This window comes from Vipera berus (genome assembly GCF_964194415.1).
Source record: "Vipera berus genome assembly, chromosome: 1".
Lineage (NCBI taxonomy): Eukaryota > Metazoa > Chordata > Lepidosauria > Squamata > Viperidae > Vipera > Vipera berus.
Window position 1 is genome coordinate 119,801,572 of NC_138202.1, and position 22,785 is coordinate 119,824,356.

General features: G+C 43.1%; 2 protein-coding genes across 6 annotated transcripts; one reads left to right on the top strand and one right to left on the bottom strand.

Moving 5' to 3' along the window:
- Nucleotides 1–1,329: 1,329 nt before the first annotated feature.
- Nucleotides 1,330–13,328, top strand: RAD9A (RAD9 checkpoint clamp component A). 2 transcript variants are annotated; one of them, XM_081314247.1, is made up of 12 exons: nt 1,330–1,586; nt 3,411–3,480; nt 5,712–5,782; nt 6,931–7,071; nt 7,389–7,503; nt 9,261–9,360; nt 10,107–10,216; nt 10,475–10,581; nt 10,680–10,744; nt 11,106–11,195; nt 11,631–11,829; nt 12,925–13,328. In XM_081314247.1, exons 2-12 carry the CDS (start codon nt 3,447–3,449, stop codon nt 13,027–13,029), a joined length of 1,137 nt encoding a protein of 378 aa, XP_081170373.1. In that variant the 5' UTR covers nt 1,330–1,586; nt 3,411–3,446; the 3' UTR covers nt 13,030–13,328. The 2 variants fall into 2 exon arrangements, with proteins under 2 accessions (XP_081170373.1, XP_081170374.1); XM_081314248.1 differs by having other exon boundaries at nt 7,003–7,071.
- A 928-nt stretch (nt 13,329–14,256) lies between these two features.
- PPP1CA (protein phosphatase 1 catalytic subunit alpha) lies at nt 14,257–21,387 on the bottom strand. Of its 4 annotated transcripts, none has more exons than XM_081333383.1 (7): nt 21,149–21,387; nt 18,567–18,698; nt 17,837–18,067; nt 17,502–17,606; nt 16,770–16,993; nt 16,069–16,203; nt 14,257–14,664 (listed from the first exon to the last, which is right to left on the bottom strand). In XM_081333383.1, the coding sequence occupies exons 1-7, from the start codon at nt 21,201–21,203 to the stop codon at nt 14,554–14,556; spliced, it is 993 nt and encodes a 330-aa protein (XP_081189509.1). In that variant the 5' UTR covers nt 21,204–21,387; the 3' UTR covers nt 14,257–14,553. The 4 variants fall into 4 exon arrangements, with proteins under 4 accessions (XP_081189509.1, XP_081189511.1, XP_081189510.1 ...); XM_081333385.1 differs by having other exon boundaries at nt 18,567–18,737; nt 21,149–21,323; XM_081333384.1 differs by lacking the exon at nt 21,149–21,387 and adding an exon at nt 19,818–21,122.
- Nucleotides 21,388–22,785: the final 1,398 nt, after the last annotated feature.

Sequence of the window (22,785 nt, forward strand, 5' to 3'; positions counted from 1 at the left end):
TTCTATCAAGAAAACCGTGAAATAATGTTGAATAATTCTATCAATAATGATATAAGATAGATAACCTTTATTGACATTTTTTTAACTGTGGGCACAATGGCACACATCAAAAATGAAATTTAGTTGCCCACTCTCAAAGTGAAACACATACATAATACACACCTAAACATACTATATACAATATACATATAGACCCACACCCCTACATATACTTAACAAATAAAGATTAAATACTGTCCATCTTGAATATATAACGGAAGGAGGAAGCTTGAGAATTCACAAGGTTAATGCTGTATTGAATAAAACTATGGCTCAATCTGGTTGTTCTGCTCCGGATACCACTAAGCTTCCTCCCAGAAGGTAACAAGGAAAACAGGTTGTGAAGAGGATGTGTAGTGTCCCAAATAATCTTATGGACCCTGCTCAAGCAACCCTTCTGTGCTATGTCCTGGATGGGAGAGAGGGAACTCAAGGTTGACTCAGCCTTCCATCCTTCCAAGGTAGGTAAAATGAGGACCCAGATTGTTGGGGGCAATTAAGCTGACTTTGTAATAATGCCGCTTGGGGGTGTGTGAAAGCCCTAATAAGCAAGCATATACATAGAATGAAGGCTACTGCTAAGCTTGTAAGCCGCCCTGAGTCTTCGGAGAAGGGCGGGATATAAATGGAATTTAAAAAAAAACAACTGCCGATGATCTTTTCAGCTATCCTCACTACTCTCTGCACCGCCTTCCTGTCTGAAGCAGGACTATATATACACGTATATATACTTAAAAAAGCATAATCCTAAGCAGTAGGCGTGAGCCTAAATGGACTCCAGAAGATGGTAGAGGCTTGGGGGAACGTTGTCCATGGGGTCGCGATGGATGGGACACGACTTCGCAACTAACAACAACAACAATCCTAACCCGGCTTACTTCGAAGAAAGCCTCACTGATTTCAAGAAAGCGAGTTTTGGAACAATAAACTGCCCTTCCCTAGCTAAAAGAAATGCGAGATCCTCCGTTGCAAAGTAACTTCCTCCTTCGGTTCATTCGGCGCAGGCGTAAACCCGCCCCTTTCTCGGACTGCAGCCATAATCAAAGGATTAACAAGAATCAGAAGAGTCCTCAACTCTGACCCCCTCCCTTCCCCTTCGTTTGAAACGAGGAGGAACTGCAGGCTGCCCTCCGGTCCAAGCTCGGCGTTGATCACGTGGACGAAAGTCCACAAATGAGATTTCACTCGCTTTCCCACGTGCTTTCCCAGCGGGACTTGGCCGTCGTATTGTCCAATGAGAATGCAGGGTGGGTGGAGAGGAGGTTTGTTCTTTGCGTTGCTGTTGGAGGGAGGCGGCAAAAGGAGAAATTAGTGTATTATAATAGCAAGAGGTTTTTAGACGGTGTTTTCTTTTTTGCGGAGTCCTCTTTTTTTTGGACAGGATTACGGAGCGGCAGCTTCTTTCTCATGCCTGGAGTTGCCATTCAGCAGTATTTAGCTTTGGGATGGGGTGATGAAACCCTGTGTCCAAAGACCAAAGCGAAACACGTGTCCAGGTGGGAAATTTAGCATTCAGACGTCGGTGGACTGATGCCTTTCATACCAAGGTATCTTTTCTTGGATGGATGGATGGATGCATAGATGGATGCATAGATGGATGGATGGATTATTGCTTAGAATATTCGTTGAATTTGTCCCCAAGATCTCCTTTCTCCTAAGGGAACAGCTGTCCTTTTCTAGTTAGGACGGGGTCAGCATCACAACAAAATTGCTCTACTGAAAGAAATCTTATTATTCTCCTAGCAATTGCCTATATATGAACTGTCAAACCATCTATCTATGTATCCAGAATGCTAAGCCAATTTTTCCATACCTCGTTAAGGCATAAGTTCCCATGAAACAGCTATTATAAAAGAAAAGACAAAGAAGAAGCAAGGCTGGTGCTTTTCAGCTATTCAGATAGGCAACTTCTGGAGATTACGTAGTCCTTGACTTACTACAGTTCATTTAGTGACTATTCAAAGTTACAATGGCAGTGAAAAAAGGGACTTACGACAATAATTCACACTTACGACCATTGCAACATCCCTGTGGACACGTGATCACAATTCAGATGCTTGGGAACTGACTCTTTATTACTGTTGCAGTGTTCTAGGGTCATGTGATCCTCTTTTGTGACATTCTGACAAGCAAAGTCAATGGGGAAGCCAGATTCATTTAACAACTCTATTACTAATTTAACAACTGCAATAATTCACGTAATACATGTGGCAAGAAAAGTCATAAAATGGGGCAAAACTCACTTAACAAATTTCATAAATTTAGCAACATAAATTCTGGGCTCAATTGTCATAAGTTGAGAACTCCCTATATAAGCACAAAATGGAATTTGAACTTAAATTCATATTCTTCTAAAAAGCACATTTGACAATTTTCCATCTATTTAGGTGAACACCCAATAGGCAAGATGTAAAATAGGTGTTTTTTTATATGTCAGTGATGCTGAATAGTTTCTTCCAAAAGTAAAACCACCACACACCCTTTCCTGAAACCACAATTTGTTTGTCACCCAAATGCTATGTACTGTTATATGTGTTACATTATGTGGTATAAAGAGGATCTTATGACATTGTTTGATCTTAAGACAGATTGTGAAAAAATGCAGTAGTGCAACTTTCATTGTTCACTTTCTGAACAATAAAAGCTAAATACTTCACTTCCATGCATTTCATGCAACTGTTCAAAATCCAACTTGACACCAACTCCTAGGCAGGCTAGGATTGATCTGCAGGACAATTTTGGAGGTGGGGGGCAGGCCCTCATAGAAAATTAGTTCTATGTGTTAGTTCCATGGAACTATACTTCCACATATTTTTATAATTTCTGTCAAAGGCTTGGCACTGTGTCAATTTCTTGTACTCTTCCACTAGAACGGGTGTCAAACCTATGGGCTGGATGCATCACGCGGAAGCCACACCCACCCCAGCTCCAGCAAGGGGGGGAAAGTCACGATAAGTCGCAACACGTCACATGACACGGCGAGTGTGACACCACTGCACTAAAATAACATTGCCTTATTCAATTCACATGAAAACTGTTCCATGAATTAAGCTGAAAATCGTTTCCATACTCTGTTAGTGGTTCTGTAATTATTTTGTATTATGTAAATGTATTATTTTTAAAATTTATATGTTAAGTTAGCAGTTGACTTTGGGAAACAAATATGCAAAGTAGAAATCTCATGCCCTTCAAATGCCCAAATTAATTTAAATAGTTGTGGATTTATTGTAAAAAATGATTTTTTGTGCATTTGTGTGTGTGTGTGTGTGTGTGTAATTTTCTCTTATTTTCTAGTATCATTTTTGTGAAATAAGAGTACTTATTGGGTATTAGATGAAGAGTAATCATGCGAATATTTTGTTTCTCCCCAGTTGTACTAGAGTTCTCTGTGACATCTCTTCTTTGGCATGAAGTGCACAGTTACAGGAGGCAATGTGAAAGGTGAACTATGTACAACAATTTTATTTATTTATTTATTTAGGTTATTTAGTTATTTAGTTAGTTATTTATTTGGGTTACTTAACTCTAGAACAACTCTGGGCAACATACAGTACAAACAATCATACAATGCCATTAAAATAAACCAAAACCCCCCACCCAAATGCCATAAGAAAAGCAATCATTAAAAGACAAACATGTAGGACCTATCACCTACTCTAATCTAAGACTTGGGGAAACAAAGTAGATCTTCAGAGCTCATTTGAACATGACCAGAGTAGACATTAAGGATATCTCAAGTGGGTTAGTGTTCCAAAGGCCAAGTGCTGTGACAAAAGTGTGGTTTCAAGGACCTATCAGATGACACTGTTAATGGATGGGACAAGGAGCATGATCATCTGGGCTGGGCAGAAACCACAGAGGACAGATGGTTCTTTGGATAACTACAGTAATGAAGTATTCATAGATAATAGCCAGCATCTTGAATTGCAATTAGAAGCAGTGCCTTTTTTGTTAAAAAAAAAGGTGCCAGAACTCACACATATCATACAGCCCGTCTTGCCTACCCTACAAGGTTTACCTTTGTAGTTGAAAAAAAAACCCCTTCAATTTTTAGTGTATCTAAAAGATTAGGATTTTGTTCAAGGTAAGTTAATACTATTAATGTTACCATGCACTGTGTGGCTTTAAATTACAAGAAGGCATTTCATTAATCTTTTGGGACATTTACCACTGGCCATACCCATTTAGTTTAATGAGTGGAAATGTCAGCTTTCTATGTGGAATGAAATTGGCCCAATAAAACAAAATTTGGTTGCTTATAAAAGATTGAATTATTTTTAAGAAGTCAAGGTGGAAAAATTTACATTTGGAGTTTAGTATGGATATTGACTTGAAACAAATTAAAGTTAAAACTTTGTCAGTGAATAGATTACTTTTAATTTACCTTTAAGTTAAATCCAATTTAATAAATAGATCTGATTAAACCTCATACTGTAGATCTACCTTTCCATCTGACCAATACATGATATATATTATTAATAATAATAAAAATTCCAAATCAAAAGACATTGGCTTTATTCTTGTTCTTCCCCTCTGCAGTTTTAATATAAACTATAAAAAGAGATTTTCGTAGACATCCCAGCCTTTGAACTACCCAAGGAAACAAAACAGCAAAGTTTCACTGTCGGGCAAGCTTCCATGCCAGCCGCCTTTCTTTCCTCTCGCTTCGCCTCTTTTTAACCTCACACCCCGCCTTCTGTGAAGGAAGGCAAAAAGCTGGCTCACCCTCTCGTGAAAGATGACCTCCATGTTTATGTGTCTCCCACCGCCACCATCGGCTTCCACACCACATGGTCCAACCCAGCCAACCAAGCCACGCTCTGGCTGTGGTGCTCCGGCGCCTCATGGCTCCTCCTAGAGGAGGCAGACAGCACCGGAGGGGACTCCACTCACACCGTACCACCAGCAGGGCATTTTCAAAAGCAAACGAGGATAGGAAGGGCAACAGTAGGAAAAGAACGCAACTCTGGAAAATCCATCGAAAAAAGCCCTGACTAGAAGTATCCTGGTAACAGTGTAGTTCATGGATCAAAAGTGTCACAAAGTCTGATGAGATACAACTATAATTGCCCATGATGCCACATTCTGCTGCAACTTCTGAGTAACTTTCAAGGTTAACCTGATGTAGAGTAGATTGCAGTGGTCCACACACAAGATGTCTAGAATGTGAGTGACTATCAAGGGCCTCTTGGTTCACAAAAGGAGACAATTGGCATACGAGATGTCAGCTGCCACTTTGAGTCCAATGTTGTGAGTCCCCTAAGTTTTGTGTAAGGGTATTAATTTCTGATCTGGTCCTTCCAAAAACAGGAGCATTGGTAGAGAGAAGATACTTCTAAAGCAGCTTTTTCATCAGTAAAATAACAATCTTTGCAGGATAGAAAGAGTAAGAACAAGTGCAGGATTAAAAAGAGAAAGAATGATCATTTTTGGCTTTAGTCTTCTCCACTGTTAACATTACATCCACCCTTCCCTCTTCCCCACAGAGAACCTTAGAATAAAGAAGTAAACCTAGCTTTTATATAAATCCCAATAATTAATTAGTAGCAGGAGGGAGTTGTGATGGGTAATCTCCCTCTACACAGATTCCTAGCTAGTGTAAGAAACAGAATTTCACACTGTATGAGACTTCACTTTATCCAGTTGTTTGTGTTCTTCTGTCCCTTGTGCAGCCCTGGGGAAAGCAGTACATGCTCTCTCCCGGATTGGAGATGAAATCTACATTGAACCACTGGAAGAAGGGGTAAGAGGGGATCTAGGAGATATTTGCTGGGCTCGGAGAACTTTGAAATGAATGTTATGTAAATGGAAGGCTACAGTTATACGAAAAAGAAAGTGCTGTATATTCCACAGAAGAGTTAATGCACTTTTAAAAAAAAGTTAAATATAAAATGTTATGGGAAAACTTGGGTTTTAGGAATTAATTCATTTGCCATTCTGATGCAGAAATATGTAAAAATATATAAACACTTGCAATATATTTTAAAAGATAGAACAAGATATAATGGAAATCTGTGCTAAGGTCATACAATGTATATGACCTGTTCATTAGAGGCATATTCCATAGGTGGCCAGGAAATAATTTTGTTTGCATGAAAATAAAGTCCTGGTAAGCACTGTCATGACCAAAGCAGGGCTACAATATAGTCTAAATTAGTAAGTCTGTGTAGTTCATTTTCAAGTTTGTTTCATGTTTGGACAAGTTATGCTGAATCTTTACAAGGCATGTAGTAACTGACCAGGAAATGGGTGGTATAGGTAACTGAAAGAAAATAGCAACCTCAGTATGCTGCACTGTGGTGAAAGGCAAATTTCACTATTGGGAATGTAAATAATGTAAAATTATTTTGGAATGCTTTTATTTAATTCTTTTGAGTGCCAGCAGTCACACTGTGTATAATTCTGGTCAGAGCTCACCTCAAAAGATCCACTGAATGATTGGAGAAGAAAAAGAGAATCAGAATGCCTCCAGTAACAGTTGCTATGAAATCCTGGTGTAAAGTTGCCGTCTACTGTAAGCATGCTAGCTGGGAGATTATGGAAGGTGAAATCCACACATCTTAGAGTAGCCAAGATTGAGAAACACTGTTCCATGGTCTGCATGTGGGAGACACAGAGTGGGATAATATAATGCTGGACCCGATCTGACCAAGTATCCCTCCTCTAGCTGCTAGGTGTTAGACCAGGGGGTCTTCAAACTTGGCCCTTTATGACTTGTGAACTTCAACTCCCAGAATTCCTCAGCCAGACACGCTGGCTGAGGAGTTCTGGGAGTTTAGGGATAAAAGGGCCAACTTTGAAGACCCCTGTGTTAGACGCTGAGAGAAAACTAAAGGCTGGAGAGATGGGGATTATTTCCTATCCTCCTGTTATTTCCTCTTATCTTTCTAGTTGTCTTTGCGTGCAATAAACACATCTCGCTCTGCCTATGCCTGTTTCCTGTTCACCTCACTCTTCTTCCAGCACTACCAGGCTGGGGAATCCGGGTCAGACCCAGATGTCGGTGCTTTCCGATGCAAAGTGCTCATGAAGGTGAGATGCTCTTGAACGTTGCAGAGAGCATGCAAACTTTCCTCAAAACTCAAGTAAATATTCCCCCTCTGGGTTCTTGCAGCCTCTGCATCCCTTTCAAGTCAGCGACATAGGCAGATCCAACCGTTTGGCCTATAAACTGACCTCATGAAGTCAACCTGGCCTGTGAATGGCCCGCTGAATGTAAAAGCTATCTTGGGGGGTTTGAACTTGAATCTTCCCCATCCCAATTTGACACTCAAGCATTATGCAGAATGCGGCACTCTTAGTGACTTTCTTTTGTTTTAAGAAGAATCTTACACAATTGTGCCTTGCAGTCTTTCCTAGCTGTATTCCGCTCAATTCCTGCTCTGGAAAAGACGGTGGAGAAATGTCTCATGTCACTGACTCCCAAGAAGAACCGGTTCCGTGTGCAGCTGCATTGCAGATATGGTGAGCACTGGAAAAGAGCCCTCCTTGAACATGAAAAGGCTTGACTTTAGACAGTAGAAAGGGGGGGGGGTCATTTGAATGGAGGAATGATCACCCGTGGTTCAGGAATCTTACTGCTTATTCATATCTAAATGGGAGAGCAGGACCCAAGAGTGGTTCAAATGAATTTGGAAAAAGAAGTACAGGCAAGAGTAAAGAATCTGTTGAAAATCAATATCAAAAGCCACAGGCCTGCATCACTTTTTAACTGAAGTAAGAAAGGGCTGCAAAGATCCTGAATGTTGAATGAAGAGTTCAGAGTTTGTTCATATGCTGAAGGCTAAGGAAGTGAAAAATGTGTTTCTGAGGCCTTCAGGAGCCAGGAACAGAACTTCCAGCCACACTGCAACAAATTCTAGCAGTTCTAAGAAGTTGGAACCAGAGAAAGTGATTTAGTCATTAGTTTGGGTTTTTTTCCCCCAGTCTCATCCATAAGAAGCATAACCTAGAATGTATGAAGGAATACATAATCAGCCTCTGCTGATAGGTACTATACTACCCCTAATTTTCTGCTTTCAGTGCTTACAGAAATACTCTAAGTGTTTCTGTGGTTTCATTTAACTGCATATCTCACATGTACAAACGCAAAAGTAGTCTGAACTTGTGAATATCATTTTTCTGTACAGTAGTGATGATGTACTTATGCAAGGCAAATACATGCTTTATTCTACAATATTTCAAAAATATCTTGTTAAGAAAAAACGATTTTACAAAAGTATACTGTGCAAATATAGCAGGGGGCCTTTGGTACAGCCACTAAAATAAAAAATATTAGAACACTCGGAACACTTGAGCCTTCACGTCAAAATCTACCAAGATTTCAGATTGGGAGCATGTGAAATGATTTGGTGACAGCTATCTGCATCTTATCTGTATGTATCTATACTACTTGTATGCTATCTGAGAAGGGTCTATGCGTGTTGTGCTCACAGATACAGTTGTTGTGAACTCAATCTCTGTAACAATCTGAGCTTGGAAGCTTAGCAGCACCGGGGATGGGAAATTATCACAAAATGCCTGGGCTATAAGCTACATGGGGGCACTGGGAAAAAAATATGCAGGTATCAGCAATAAACTAACTTCTCTACTAATGCTAAGAATCCTGTGTGGTTATGTCTATGAACTCACCACAGTGAACTGAGCTCAGATCAAAGGAGATTTTAGCTTTTGTGGTCTGCATAAAATTGGGAATGGCTGGCTGGTGAATTGAATTTAACCCGGAAGAAGCATGAACTGTCTTACTGCTAAGCTTGTAAGCCGCCCTGAGTCTTCGGAGAAGGGCGGGATATAAATGGAATTAAAATAAAAATAAATAAATAAAATAAACAGCACTATCTTTAATGAATGCGTGGGAAAGTGTTTTTTTAATGAGCACGTATTTCATCAGAAGGTTTTACTTTCCAGCCCCCTTATCAATGTCACCTTTTGTCCTTGAAAGGAACAAATGCTGCTTTTCCCCCCTCTTAAATTTATCACATCTCCAGCAGCATTAACTCAGGACCCTCTGAGAGAGATGGCCTGGCCCTAGGCCATTTTCCCTGACAATCTAATTGGCTTCAAGTAATGGAGTTTATTTGGTTTCATCTTATATGGGATCTAGTGAACTATGGTATAATCAACAAACCAGGGTTGAAAGGATGTCTTAGTGTAATAAATGTGTGGGTTTTTCTCTCTCTCTTCCTCCCTCCCTCTCCCTCCCTCCTATATATTCATTGCAGGGGTTGTCAAGACTCACGATTTGTTATTCCAGGAATGTGAACTGTTACAGGCTATCTTTGACAAAACAAAATACGCCCATTTGCTGCGTGCTTCTCCCAGGTGGGATCATGATGTGACAGAAAAAATTTAGTGCAGGGGGATGGAAGGCTATTATGGTTCAAATGCATCTGAAGGAATGGTGCTGACAGTACTACCCATGTATGTGTTGTATGCATCCTTTGCACAGTGAATTCCACCATTCAGAGGCCCACTTTATCAATACAGCAGGCGATGTGTCAGCATGGCATAATTTACAAATGTCGAAATAGATGGGAGGATGTTTTGGGAATTATTTTTATTTATTTATTTATTAAATGTATATGCCATGCCTCTCACCAATAAGGCAACCCTGATTATTATTATTATTATTATTATTATTATTATTATTATTATTATTATTATTATTATTATTATTATTATTATTATTATTATGCATTTATATACCACCCTATTCCCGAAGGACTCAGGGCGGTTCACAGGGCAATTAAAACAGTACAAAAAAGAAGAATAAAATGGAATTAAATTAGTACAGGCCCACAATTCCTAATAACAATAAAATTAAATTTTAAAATTAATTTAATATAATTTAATATAATTTAAATAATTTATACATTCCCCTTCCCCCAAATTGACTTACTGCGTATAAGAATATGTTGTGTGAGCAAAAGGTAATTTGTGTAAGCCAATGCCATTGTCCCAATTACGTTACTAAAACAATAAGTACAGAAGGGAGTTGGTGATGTTCAGCTACGAAGTTTTTTCCTCTTCTACTCAGCCTTTTTCCTGCTTCTCTCCATCCAATTCAGGCTATTAGCAGATGCTGTGGTTCATTTCCCCCTTAACCTGGCTGAGGTGACTCTGGGTGCCAGCCCTGGTGGGAAGGTGACTCTCCGTAGTTACCTAGAAGAAGAGACAGGTGAGCTGGCCCACCAGGCTTTGCTTCCAACTCCTCCCCCAAACCTGACCAGGCAGGGTTCCCTCAGCCTCCCTTCAGAAACGATTGCCGTGGCTAGAAGGTTCCAGCCTGAGGGCCTCTTAGCAGTGATGGCTGCAAATACCTGACTCTCTTCAGCAGTCCGCAGCTGTCTCTCGTGCCCTTCTCATGGAAAGTGATGTGGAATGGAGAGAAGTGGTTACAGGAAGAGATGTTTTCTGATCCATCTCTGTGTGACAGAACCAAGTCGGATGATGGTGACGGAAATGTGTATGAGTGAGGACGAGTTCCAGGTCTTCCACATCAAGCAAGACATACAAGTCACTTTCTGCCTTAAGGAGTTCCGGGTGAGCATGCATCTGGCCCCCTGCCTTCCGTGGGACAGGCTAAGTTTGTTTTTCCCAATCTGCTTCATCGCTTTTCTCTCCCCCTTCCCCATTTTTAGGGTTTCTTGAGTTTTGCTGAGTCCTCAAATCTCTCCCTCGATATCCACTTTGATGAACCTGGCAGGTAGGACTTAAGCAGCTTAATGAGCAAATAGAGCCTCCTACAGTGGCACCGAACCATTTTAAAGTAGAATATTAAATAACACTCACTGGAGGGTATCCATATTGTTTCAGAGGATTGCTTTGAGTGTTTCCAGAGAGGCTTCTGAGAGACCCTAGTTTGATGTAACCATCCTACTTATACTCTTTTTTAAAAAAGGCAGTCTTTGTAAGCATCAGTAAACGTAGTTTTCTGTTTTGTTTCACCAGAGACATCTATACCTTGGGTTGGTCAACTTGGACATGTTTCCATTCTTCTTGCTTTTTCTTTGATTCTCATCCAGTTGAAATATGTATGGCCGCCCTTCCCGTATTTATCTTTACAGGCCAGCTATCTTTACTGTGGAGGATCCTGTGCTGGAACTACAATTGGTCCTGGCCACCCTTTCCGAATCAGAAAGCCATCCGCCAGCCAGGTAAGAAATATTCTACCTCCTGCACTAAACCTCTTTGGCTCACGAGACAAAACAAGTTGCTGGAAAAGAACAAAGCATTTAACAGGACCTCCATTTTGGCATACAGGAAGGTGGTGTCACTTGGAAATGGGCAATTTTGTTGCTCTTTCAGCTGATGTGTTTTATCATTCCCCAGTCTTGATGAACCATCTTAAAGGATATCCATGGCTGCTTGGTTACACTGGGAACTGTTTAAGATTTCAGTTTTAAATTAATTATTTCCTGCTATTCATCAGGCTGTGTCAAAGCCCTGATATTTGCGCTGAGGATATAATTGATAAGGACTTAACCAGGTGTTCCCAAGGAAGGCTTTCCCTAGGATTAACAGGATACCTTCTCTAAGAAAAGCAAATTGGGCTCTGTAACTGACAGCCTGCCCCTATTTGCCTCTTCCAGCACCCACAAGCCAGTTGCCCCAGCCGGTGACTTTACCAGTGATGACATTGATACCTACATGATAGCCATGGAAACCACATGCGATGAAACAGAACCATCTCCCAGCCCTGCTTTCGCCACAAGACAGCCCAGTTCTGAGACCAGGGAATCAGAGAGTGAAAATGAGGATACTGTCCTTGGCACACCACCACAAAAGAGGGTAGGTGGTGCAAGCTTGTTCCTGCTCGCTGCATGAAAACATAGTGGAGGGCGTCAGACTGGAGAACCTCCTAACCATCCACCTTAAAGGATGTGAGAAGCAGGCGCATAGATGTGCTTTTCAGCATAGGAAGGTGTGACCATTGCAGTACTTGATTGGCATCTACCCACACTGCCCCTTTTGTGTGTACTGACTACTGTAGTGTGTGACGTATCACTTTGTTCAGAAGCAGAGAAGCTTCTAAGTCATATCGGAGCAATGTCTGGGGTGATGCCACTGAAGTGGGTGGGAATGTCAAAGGATAATTTATTGGGGAAAAAGATCAGTCCTGCAGGTGCCCCTGTGATCACAAACTCAGAGGTCATAGGCACTTTGGCCCAGTGTGTTAAGTGGATCCTGCTATTCTGTTGCTTTCAATAAGTTACAATCAACTATTATTGAAAGCAATAAAATAGCAGGATCCCACTTAATACGCTGGGCCAAAGTGCCTATGACCTCTGCATTCATGATCACTTCCTGGCACTTATATATTCTCTACATCCAGCCACTGCGGTTTGTAAAACACGGTCTAGGTTTATATATGCACGGAACCACTTCCGAGTCATTCAATAATGTGTGGGAAAGTTGACTGTACTTTAGTGTGGTCTGTGTACCAACTTATATACTTACAAAGATATTCATCCCTTGCAGTTGATCCTAAACTATGACTAACTTCAGTTGGAGCTGAGCCATTATTTACTAACTTTTAATGGCAGCAGCCAGGCTTTGTCAATCATTCTATTGCAAAATCAGTTTGTTTTTTTTTAAAGAAATCACTCGAAAAGGGTGGTATGTGTATGTGGTAGAGGTGTGGTAAAAAGTACATTTGGGAGCAGCTTTGGAGCAGTTGGGAGGAACAGGGAAAGGAGGCAAATGCTCAACCTCTAGGTATGGTAAACTTTATTCTGAATATCATCTATACCTTTTCTTCTACATTTATAAAGAATATTGCTTTTGTGTGCTTTTTCCTGTTACCAATTTGTGATGTGGAAACATTCAAGAATGTTTGCACCTTTTCAGCTTTCTTTTCCCCCAAACTGTTATTTTCTTTTGCAGTTTCGTTCTTTATTCTTTGGATCAGTATTGAGTGAGTCCCAGGTGGGGTCTCGTTCCTTTGCCAGCCAGGACGTACTAGCAGAAGACAGTGAGGGAGATTCGTGAGCTCCTCTGGATTGCTGTGCATGCAACACACCTCTAAATCCCAAGGAGTCTTGGGCAGGTTAGGATTCTAATCCAACCTGCCCCAGCAGAATATTTTCTGACCAGAGACAGCTTTGTGGGCATTTTTGTATTAAATGAACAGTATCATGGAACTAGTATTTCCAGTATAGAATTATTAACAAAACCACCATCTCACCCAGGCCTTTTTTTATTTTTAAAGAGACATTTCTTGCTTTGAGTTTGCAACTAATGTATAGCTCTAATAGATTCATTTTATTAAAAAAATGTATTTCTCAGTGTTTGATGCCAGGGCATATTGCTGCTGTAATATAGACCAACCTTGTAAGTTTCCTTTTAGAGCAGGGATCTTCAAACTTGGCCCTTTTATGACTTGTGGACTTCAACTCCCAGAATTCCTCAGCCAGAGTGCCTGGCTGAGGAATTCTGGGAGTTGAAGTCCACAAGTCATAAAAGGGCCAAGTTTGAAGACCTCTGTTTTAGAGCCTTCCACTGTTTGGATCCAGCTTTCCTCTCATTCCCTGTAATTTAACACATTTTACTGCCAAAGTTCTCATTAGTTGGAAGATATCTGGGAATGGAAAGTGAAATAGGGGGAAAAAACACCAGGCAGCTTCAAAAGCTTCCATTATTCAGTAAATATAGAAGCTGGCAAAGGACTGGGGCCTTGTTACTCCCTGGTGCTTTCTCTAGCTCCTCAATCCAGCTTTGAAGTTAAAAACTAAAACCACTTTTAATTAAAGGTCTTGTACAATGTTTCCAAAAAGCAGGTGTGCTGCAGGAAAAAAAAAACCTCTAGGATTTTCTTTTAGGCAGAGAAACGGTTGTCTCTAGAGAGGCCATGACAGAGAATACAGTCCAGTTTATCAGGTATTTTCCCCAGAGGAGGCCTCATCAAATCAAATGTTAGATAACTTGAAATTGATTGGATTTTCTGCCCGTCTAAGAGGAAGCCCTGCAGAGCTGCTGCTACAAGCAGATGCTGACTTCATTGGTACAACTTGTTCAGTCGTCTGTACGTTTTCCCAAATTAATCCATGTAGAATATACACTTTATTGTACAGGACAAGCACTAACCCCCCTGAAACTCTGTGCCTCCCCCGCTTTAAAGAAGAAAGGGAGGGAAGTATTTTTTTTTGCCTCAAAACAAGCAGCTTTTTTCTCCCAACCCATTTTATTTTCCCAAAACTATAAAGAGAAGCGACTACATTAAGAATATTACATGTTTATTCAAAAAAAGATGTGGTACCCCCAGGGGAGAAAGGAGCGCACACATCAGGACACAGTTGGCAAAAAAGTCAATCAAAAATACCCCCAAAAATAATGACATTCCCTTCCTAGAGAATGAGATTTATTTATTTTTTTGGTATTCAATCTCATTCAAACATTTTTTCTTTAAAAAATGGCTGGGTCCTAGCATCCTAGGTAGGCAGCCACTGTACAGTGTAACCACTATGCGAGACAGCCCAGGCCCCTCATCTGAAGACGGAGGGCGGGCAGGACACATTACTTCTTGGCCTTGGCTGAATTGCGTGGTGGAGTGACAGGGCGTCCACCAGGATTCAAGCCACTGAACTGGCCATATTTGCCCTTGTTCTTGTCTGCCGGTTTCAAGATCTGCAGAAAGGAAGAAAAAAGTTAAGAGGTTGGGGAGGTGGGAATTAAAGGCTTTTTTCTGTCCTTGGTCCCTGGTGGAAAAATTCCTACCGATTTCATCTAATAATTGCAAATGTTTCAGGGTGACAAAACTAGGCACCAAACCTCCTGAAATTTGAGCATGTATTAAAATTCTTATGATGAAAATGGAATTCCAGACATTGTACCATGTAAGTGGCAAAAATAAAACAGCCATAAATTCTCTTAGTGTCTTAGAATAATGCAAGCTTAAGGACATGGAATTGCAACTCCTTCTCACCACACTCCTCTCTCTCTCTCTCTTCGTAGTCCTTAAGCTACAAACTCCCACGAGGCCTTATGTTCTGTTTCTTAAATTATATAAATGGATAGTACAGGACAAAAAAAACCCTAAAGGTAAAGGTTCCCCCGCACATGCGTGCTAGTCGTTTCCGACTCTAGGGGCCGGTGCTCATCTCCGTTTCAAAGCCGAAGAGCCAGCGCTTGTCCGAGGATGTCTCCGTGGTCATGTGGCCGGCATGACTAGACGCCAAAGGCGCACGGAACGCTGTTACCTTCCCACCGTAGTGGTCCCTATTTTTCTACTTGCATTTTTACGTGCTTTCGAACTGCTAGGTTGGCAGAAGCTGGGACGAGTAACAGGCGCTCACTCTGTTATGCGGCACTCGGGATTCGACCCGCCAAACTGCCGACCTTCCGATCGACAAGCTCAGCGTCCTAACCCACTACATTCAATTATTTTCATTTTGAAAACTATGGGACTAAATTTGTATACTCGTAGATACCTAATCTGCTTCATGTAGTGTATAAAAAAGGAGACCAAAGTGAATGCAAAACCAAAAAAGGAATAATGTCCCCAATTCCTTTTAAATATGGGAATTGCTTTTGGCAAAGAACTTCTGAGGTCCTTTATCACATTTCCCTATTATCTAAGATCACTAATAATATGTGCGCACATGCATATGCAACCTGACAAAAGTATTTTGCTACAATTCTAAAACCTGCTCGTGACTTTGCCTTTGGTTAGTTCCAAAAAAAAACAAACCCAGCAACAAAACAACAACAAACCCACCCCACAATCACTCCTATTTCTGTAGCTTTTGAATTTCCACCCATGCAGTGGCCAGAATGCAACTGGGGAAGTTGTTTTCCCAAGTATCTCAGTTTACTATAAACCAGAGATACACAAGTCTTGCTAGCATAGAAGGCATTTAATGGATACAGAAATCCCTTTAAAATACAACGGATGCTTCAACATTGTTTTCGAGAATCCTCCGGTTGTTGCTTCGTCACAAAATAGCACACCCTTGTGACTTCAGCTTTTATTGCTTGCCTTGTACGTAAAAAGATAAGAGCTGTAAAAGTAGCATCTTCAGAAGTCCTTACCTGGAAGGAGCACATGAGGGTCTCATCAACGCTCATCATGGCACCTGCATTGTCAAACTCGCCACAGTAATTTGGAGCAGAAAAGAGTGTCACCAGCTGCCGTTTGGCAAAAAACTCATATCCATCTTCTACCACCTAAACGGGGTGGGAGAAACCATCAATCAAATATATGTACATGCTCAACCCAAGCTAATGTCCCCTTGCCAACAGCATGCTTCAACCCTTCCTTGTTTCATTGTCAGCTTTTGCAGCTATGTTTCCCACCCACCCCTAAAACAGACGTGTCAAACACAAGGCCCGGGGGAGGGGGCAGATCCGGCCCACGAAGTGGTTTCATGCGGCCCGCGAAGCCATCCTGGAAACCGTGAGGGAACGGCCCCCACTGCCTTGGCCCTGGCCCAGAGACCCTCCTTCTGCCAGAGACCCTCAGATCTGTCCCACTCCTGCCCGGGCCCTCATAGGCACTCTTGATGCGAATGAGGTAGAGCTGGCCACGCCCACCCAGCAGGCCACACACACTTTAGCCACACCCACCCAGTAGGCCACACACACCCGGCCCCCTGAGGGCAACCGCAAAGCTGATGCGGCCCTCAGTGAAATTGAGTTTGACACCCCTGGCCTAAAACTAAGTAACTTCCCAGTTCAGAGACCCCTTCCTCCCACTCCAGCCAGGTGTCCCTCTACTTGCTTTATCCTCTGACCTGATGCGCTCTGCAGATCAGATCAAGATCATGTTTGTGAAGAAATTTGGCGACTACTTCTGAACCAAATGTAAAGGAGACCCCACGGTCATTTTCGCCCCAGCCTTGCACATCCTTGTCAGGATCCGACCAGAGCAAGTCACAAAGCAGACCCTGGTCAGGCACATCCGTGGGCCTCATGATCCGCCGAATCTGTTCCATAGATTGGAGGTCAGGAGACAGTCCTGGAAGACAGAATTTGCATTTATAAAGCAGAGTATTTCAACATGCGGCTCTCACTAGAGGTAACGCATAACTGGCTGTACCAGGAATCACTATTTTACAACACACTTCTGTTTGGGGTATTAACTGAAAAAAATACATCTGACAAAGCTTTCCACACTCAATCCTTTAAGCCAATTCTTATCCCTGTGGGATCAAAACTGGCCTGAATAAATTTGTCACCTAAAATGCTGCATCAAGGAGGAAACCCTTTATAGGAAGTGAATGTGGTCTTTCAATTTTTCCCAGACTTCATTCCACCTCCCAAAGGAAACACACCTACGCAATATGCAAAGGACACTAAATTCCCCACTGTGCTATTGACGTCGCCTATTACTTGATTTCTTTTCCCGTTGACGCAGATTGTGAACCATCTGGAGAAATCCTGCATTACTTCAGTCTCTTGCCTACAGCATTGCGGGTATCAGTAGTACAACCAGCTTCCTCACCCCAACGTTATAGATACCCTACCTCCATGACAGCAGAAGATTTTCTCATCAACGATGGCAGCGATAGGTAGGCAGTTGAAGCAATCAGTGAAGGTCTTCCATAATTTTATGTTATACCGCCGTTTACCTATGGAAAGCAGGAAAGGGGCAAAAATTAGCTCGGGAAAAAAAAAGCTGAATAGTTTTGAATAGCCACATTCCTGCAAAATTTGTTGGGGATCTCCTTGGGGTTGAAGAGAAAGAAGGACTCGTGGCATAGACACACTGCCACATAGCATTTCCCAAATCTCTATCCCCATTATCTACGTATACTTGACTACGACATGGCTTCCTTTCCCACTCTGTAAGTCCACTCACATTCATCATAGAAGCCATAGATACGGTTAATGCTTGCACACTCATGATTTCCACGCAAAAGGAAGAAGTTCTCAGGGTATTTAATTTTGTAGGCCAACAGCAGACAGATTGTCTCCAATGACTGCTTCCCCCGGTCCACATAGTCACCCAAAAAGAGGTAATTACTCTCTGGGGGGAACCCCCCATATTCAAAAAGCCGCAGCAAATCATAGTATTGCCCATGGATATCACCTGGGAGATGGTAGAAAACAAAAAAAGAGAAATGCAGACATAATCAACAATTTATACATTGCACTTACACATATGCTGTCTTCTTCCTAAGTGAGAATGGCAAGGTTGGGAAATGACTATCCCAGAACCAGACATTCATAGGCATCAATGTGCCTGTAGACATCATCTTTAATGTCTGCCAGATTTTTTTGCCCTACTTTAAAACTGATTAAATAGGAAGGTGATACAATGCAACCTAAGGCATTGCCCTCTAGCATCTTGGTTTACATAGGCATGCTTGGAAAATTAAAATAACTGTATGATGCAGCTCAATGCTTTGTCTAAAAGTTCAATCTGACCAGAAAAAAGAAAAAGAAAAAGGCAAGCTTCAGTTCATTTTGAAAGTGCCAGTACAGAATCTTCTGCTCAGTATGTGTTTTTATGACGGACCATGCCTACAAAGGCAACCATTTTGAAAGAGCTCTAGCGAAAGAGAAGGAAAAAAACTGCAACAGCTTACCACAAATTTTGAGTGGGGCTTCTAGTTCCAACAAAATGGGCTGGCTCAGGAAGATCTCTCGTGACTTCAGGCATAGGCCCCGAATCTCATTTTCTGAGAGCTGAACATTCTTGCCTGGACGTGATCCTTGCACTGGGGGAACAACAACAACAACAACAACAAAAATTGATACTCCCATTCCCGAGCAAACACCTTTATGCTGGTTACCTTCTCGGAGATATTCCTGGCACGTTGCTCTTCTTGTTTCTACAATGTTCTGGTGTAATAACCAAATCCTACCTTGTTCCCTCATGAAAACCATTATTTCCGTCTCCAGCTGAGGAAGGCAAAATCCATTAGCCAGGTCTGTACCTGAAGGACATGCATTAGCTTCTCACAGGTTACCAAACCATTATTGGCTCAAGAGACATCCACTGGGGAACTGCCATGCAGTAAGCAAAATCTTAAAGGAGCTTCATAACTGTGCATTATTTGCTTTAGTATAACATTTATTCTGTTTTGGGACTATGTTTTCAATGAAAAGCAGGCTGATGCAAGTGGATCAGTTAACAGTGCTAGTAGTAAAAACCTAACAGTATGGGATGACAGCACTGTCCCGCAAGCAGTCCTCTATCATTTAAAATAAACTGACACTCCTTAACACAATAATTGCAAAGTGAGGGTGTTTCAAATTTCTAGTTATAGCCGAGCCAAAGTTTGCAATCAAGGGTTTCTTCTTTGCACTGCTGCCTTGGAAATAAACAGCTCTGAATCAAAATCAAAATCAAACCATTGCATCAACCTAAATCTATACAATCCAAACTTAATATTAAAATCCTGCCTTGTTCTACTGCCAATCTCTCTCAAACTCCACCCACCCCTGCAACAGGAATAGATTGAACCCACCTCACAATTTAAATACAGCAAGATTAAATCCCAAGCTTATCAGAACTAGGGCACAATTGGATAATCTGGGAAAGCCAACTCCCACTGTGTTGGTTAGGCAGAAAAGCAGACTCCACATCTCCGGAATTATATGAGACAGACAACCGAAGTGAACAGTTAGGTTGGGGCTGTAATGAGGACCCAGATTGTTGGGGGCAATTAAGCTGACTTTGTAATAATGCCGCTTGGGGTGTGTGTGAAAGCCCTAATAAGCAGGCATATACATAGAATGAAGGCTACTGCTAAGCTTGTAAGCCGCCCTGAGTCTTCGGAGAAGGGCGGGATATAAATGGAATTAAAATAAAAAAAATAAAAATCTGTAATTACTTTTGAAACAGCAAAGGGTCTTCTAAGTCAACATTGGTTATCCTCCTTTCTTGTTGGGTGTGGAGATCCCAAGAATTAGATAATTACCTTTTCACGCCTGGATGGGTCAGCTTTTGAAGATAGCCTCCTGAAAAAGAGCTTCAACTTCTGGTCCTGCTCTCAAGGCCAGAACAGCCGTTCAGTCAGGGGCTCTGCAAGCCTAAGCCTCTCCCCTCCTCACCGAGCGCCAAAATGTCTTTCCCCAGGGGTAGGCCGGCACCTGCGCCTCACCCCGCCCTCCCTTTGCACCCAAGAGAAGCCAAACCAAACAAGCAGGCATATACATAGCATGAAGGCTACTGCTAAGCTTGTAAGCCGCCCTGAGTCTTCGGAGAAGGGCGGGATATAAATGGAATTAAAATATAAATAAATAAATAAATAAACTGCAGCAATCGCCTGGCGATTCGGCATCCAGCCTCTTCCTTTCCACCGTTAGCGTTAGGAAACTCCACTCCCCGCCTGAGTCAGGAGCTCATCACCTTCATTCGGAGAGGATGAGTCCCTATTTTGCAAGAACATTCAGCCCAGGCTGACAAGAATCCCTCGGGCGCCGGCACACCCTTTTCGAGGCGCAGGGCTCCCATCCGCCCCGACCCTCCGCTAAGCTTTCCCCTCCATCCTGCAGAATTGTCTCTTTCGGACGCCGGCATCCGGCTCTTTCTTTTTTTTTTTTTAGCCAGAAGATCAGGAGAGGCAGGCTTGGCAAAAGTGGCGCTCGAGAGGCTACAAAACGCCAGCCGCGGTGGGCGAATCGACGCAGACGAGGCGGGGGCAAACTCCTCCGGGAGATTTTAGTCCCGAACCGACCTCGCTTTCCCCGATCGTATAAACTGCTAGGCTGAAGGGGAATTATAAACGCCGCCTCGCTCGCGTAAATAAGAGTCACCTCGATCTGCGAGCACGCCGGGGAAAAGGAAGAGTGCGTGCGCTTGCTTAGCCGTTTCATCCCTCTTTAACGCGTGGGAGAAAATGCCGAGGCGCCAACTCGCCCAGTTACAGCTCGATCCGGTTCCTTGCTCCTCGGCCCAGATCCAGGGAAGTAAAACCGCTGGTGGAAATCCTGGGAAACCCGCCCCCACCCCACCCCCCATTGCGCCGGTCGAGAGCGATCTGCCGCCGGGAGAAGAGGCGCTGGAGCGGGGGCGGCGTGGTACATTCCAGCGCCGGGAGGGGAAGCGGGAGATCGGAAAGCGGGCAAGGTCCGCCGCTCGCCCTTCCCCTGGACTCTTGTGCCACTCGGGCACTCCAATCGCTTTCAGCCGCCCAAAGCCGGCCCAGCCCCAGCCGCTTACCTTCCAGCAGGCGCCCGATGATGGAATCTAAATTGAGCTTCTCGCCGTCCGACATGGCGTCCTGAGAAGCTGAAGATCGCCTGGTTGCTTCCTTCCTGCCCCTCGGCGCGGCCCCCCTCCCGGCCCCCTCGGTGGTCTTGGCAAGCAAGAGCAAGGGAAAGGCCGGCTTTCTTTTCCTATTTCTTGCCAAGGAGTCTCCTCCTCCGAAAGCAACCCGCAAAAAAAAAAAAAAGGAAGCCGTGAAGCTATAGGCCCGTCGTCTGCCGACGCCGCCGCCACCACCACCTACAGGCTGGAGGAATCAAAACGAGGCTTCTCTTGCGATTGCGCGAGCTTTGGCGGATCCCAAGGAAGAGGAGGAGAGGAGGAGGAGGAGGAGATGGTGGCGGCGAGAGGCTTCTGGGAAGTGTGGTGTTTACCTTCACATTGGTCCCAGTAGAGTCGGAAGAATCAGCTGGCGGATAAATATGCGGACCTGTAGCGCTTTGAAAATGCGAAGTGCTTTTGGCGAATTCATTTCTCTAAGAAGCCGGTGAACTGATACCTATTATATGCATCTGAAAGAGAGAGAAAACAGAGTAGAAAAATGGCTAGTTGTCTTAAGATTTGTTGTTAGCTGCGAAGTCGTGTCCGACCCATCGCGACCCTACGGACAACGTTCCTCCAGGCCTTCCTGTCCTCTACCATCTTCTGGAGTCCATTTATGCTCATGCCTACTGCTTCAGTGACTCCATCCAGCCACCTCATTCTCTGTCGTCCCCTTCTTCTCTTGCCCTCAATCTTTCCCAGCATTAGGCTCTTCTCCAGTGAGTCCTTCCTTCCCATTATGTGCCCAAAGTATTTGAGTTTTAGGTTCAGGATCTGGCCTTCTAAAGAGCAGTCAAGGTTGATCTCCTCTAGGACTGACTGGTTTGATCGCCTTGCAGTCCAAGGGACTCGCAGGAGTCTTCTCCAGCACCATAGTTTGTCTTAAGATATCCAATGCAAAATCCTATGGAAGCTAAATCCCCACGGCCTTCTTGCCCGCTAGCCTGATAGCAGAAGCTCCATCTGCCAGAAAAGTGGGATTTCATCTTCCCAAACGGAGCAAGCCCTTCGAAAGGAATAGTCCAAGTCGGCAACCAGCAGGTCCAATTGCCCTGTGGCAGGAACTGCCCGCCTCAGTCCAGCCACTGGGCTTGTATCCCCATGGCCATTTCTGCCTTGGCTGCCAGAGAGAGCAGAGCCCTGCTCCAGAAGCAGTTTTCTTCTTCCTTTCTTGGATCAGGAATATCTACCCTGTGGAATACCTTCCCTTGGTTCACAATTTCTTTAGGTAAATCTTCAAGCAGCAGGTCACAATGTCCCCACCATTGCAGACTTGACCTGCCTTGCCTTCCCCAAGCCAAACTGTTGCTGCACTTTGTCTTCTCTGCTGCCTGACTTTCACCCCCTCCCTGCCTCAAGCAAGCACAGATCCTTTGACTCCCCTCTCTGCTGGAGAGATCCATCAATGTCCCCTCAGTTTGTGCACTAGACCTAAGGCAAGGCTGTGTGAGCAAGTAGTTTATGACTAGTGTGAAGATCCAGTCCCAGTGTTTAGCTTATGGTTCATCTTATAAAAGACAGTCAGGTTAATTCACTTAAAACATGATTCT

Coding starts and splice junctions, on each gene's coding strand:
- PPP1CA (XM_081333382.1), bottom strand. CDS start 18,867: ATGGTTTTCATGAGGGAACAAGGTAGGATTTGGTTATTACACCAGAAC. Junction 16,994..17,501: donor AATCTTCTGCTGTCATGGAG/GTAGGGTATCTA, acceptor TCTGTCTTCCAG/GACTGTCTCCTGACCTCCAA. Junction 14,665..16,068: donor CCCTCATGTGCTCCTTCCAG/GTAAGGACTTCT, acceptor TCCTTTCTGCAG/ATCTTGAAACCGGCAGACAA.
- RAD9A (XM_081314247.1), top strand. CDS start 3,447: ATGAAGTGCACAGTTACAGGAGGCAATGTGAAAG. Junction 7,072..7,388: donor GATGCAAAGTGCTCATGAAG/GTGAGATGCTCT, acceptor TGTGCCTTGCAG/TCTTTCCTAGCTGTATTCCG. Junction 7,504..9,260: donor GCAGCTGCATTGCAGATATG/GTGAGCACTGGA, acceptor TATTCATTGCAG/GGGTTGTCAAGACTCACGAT.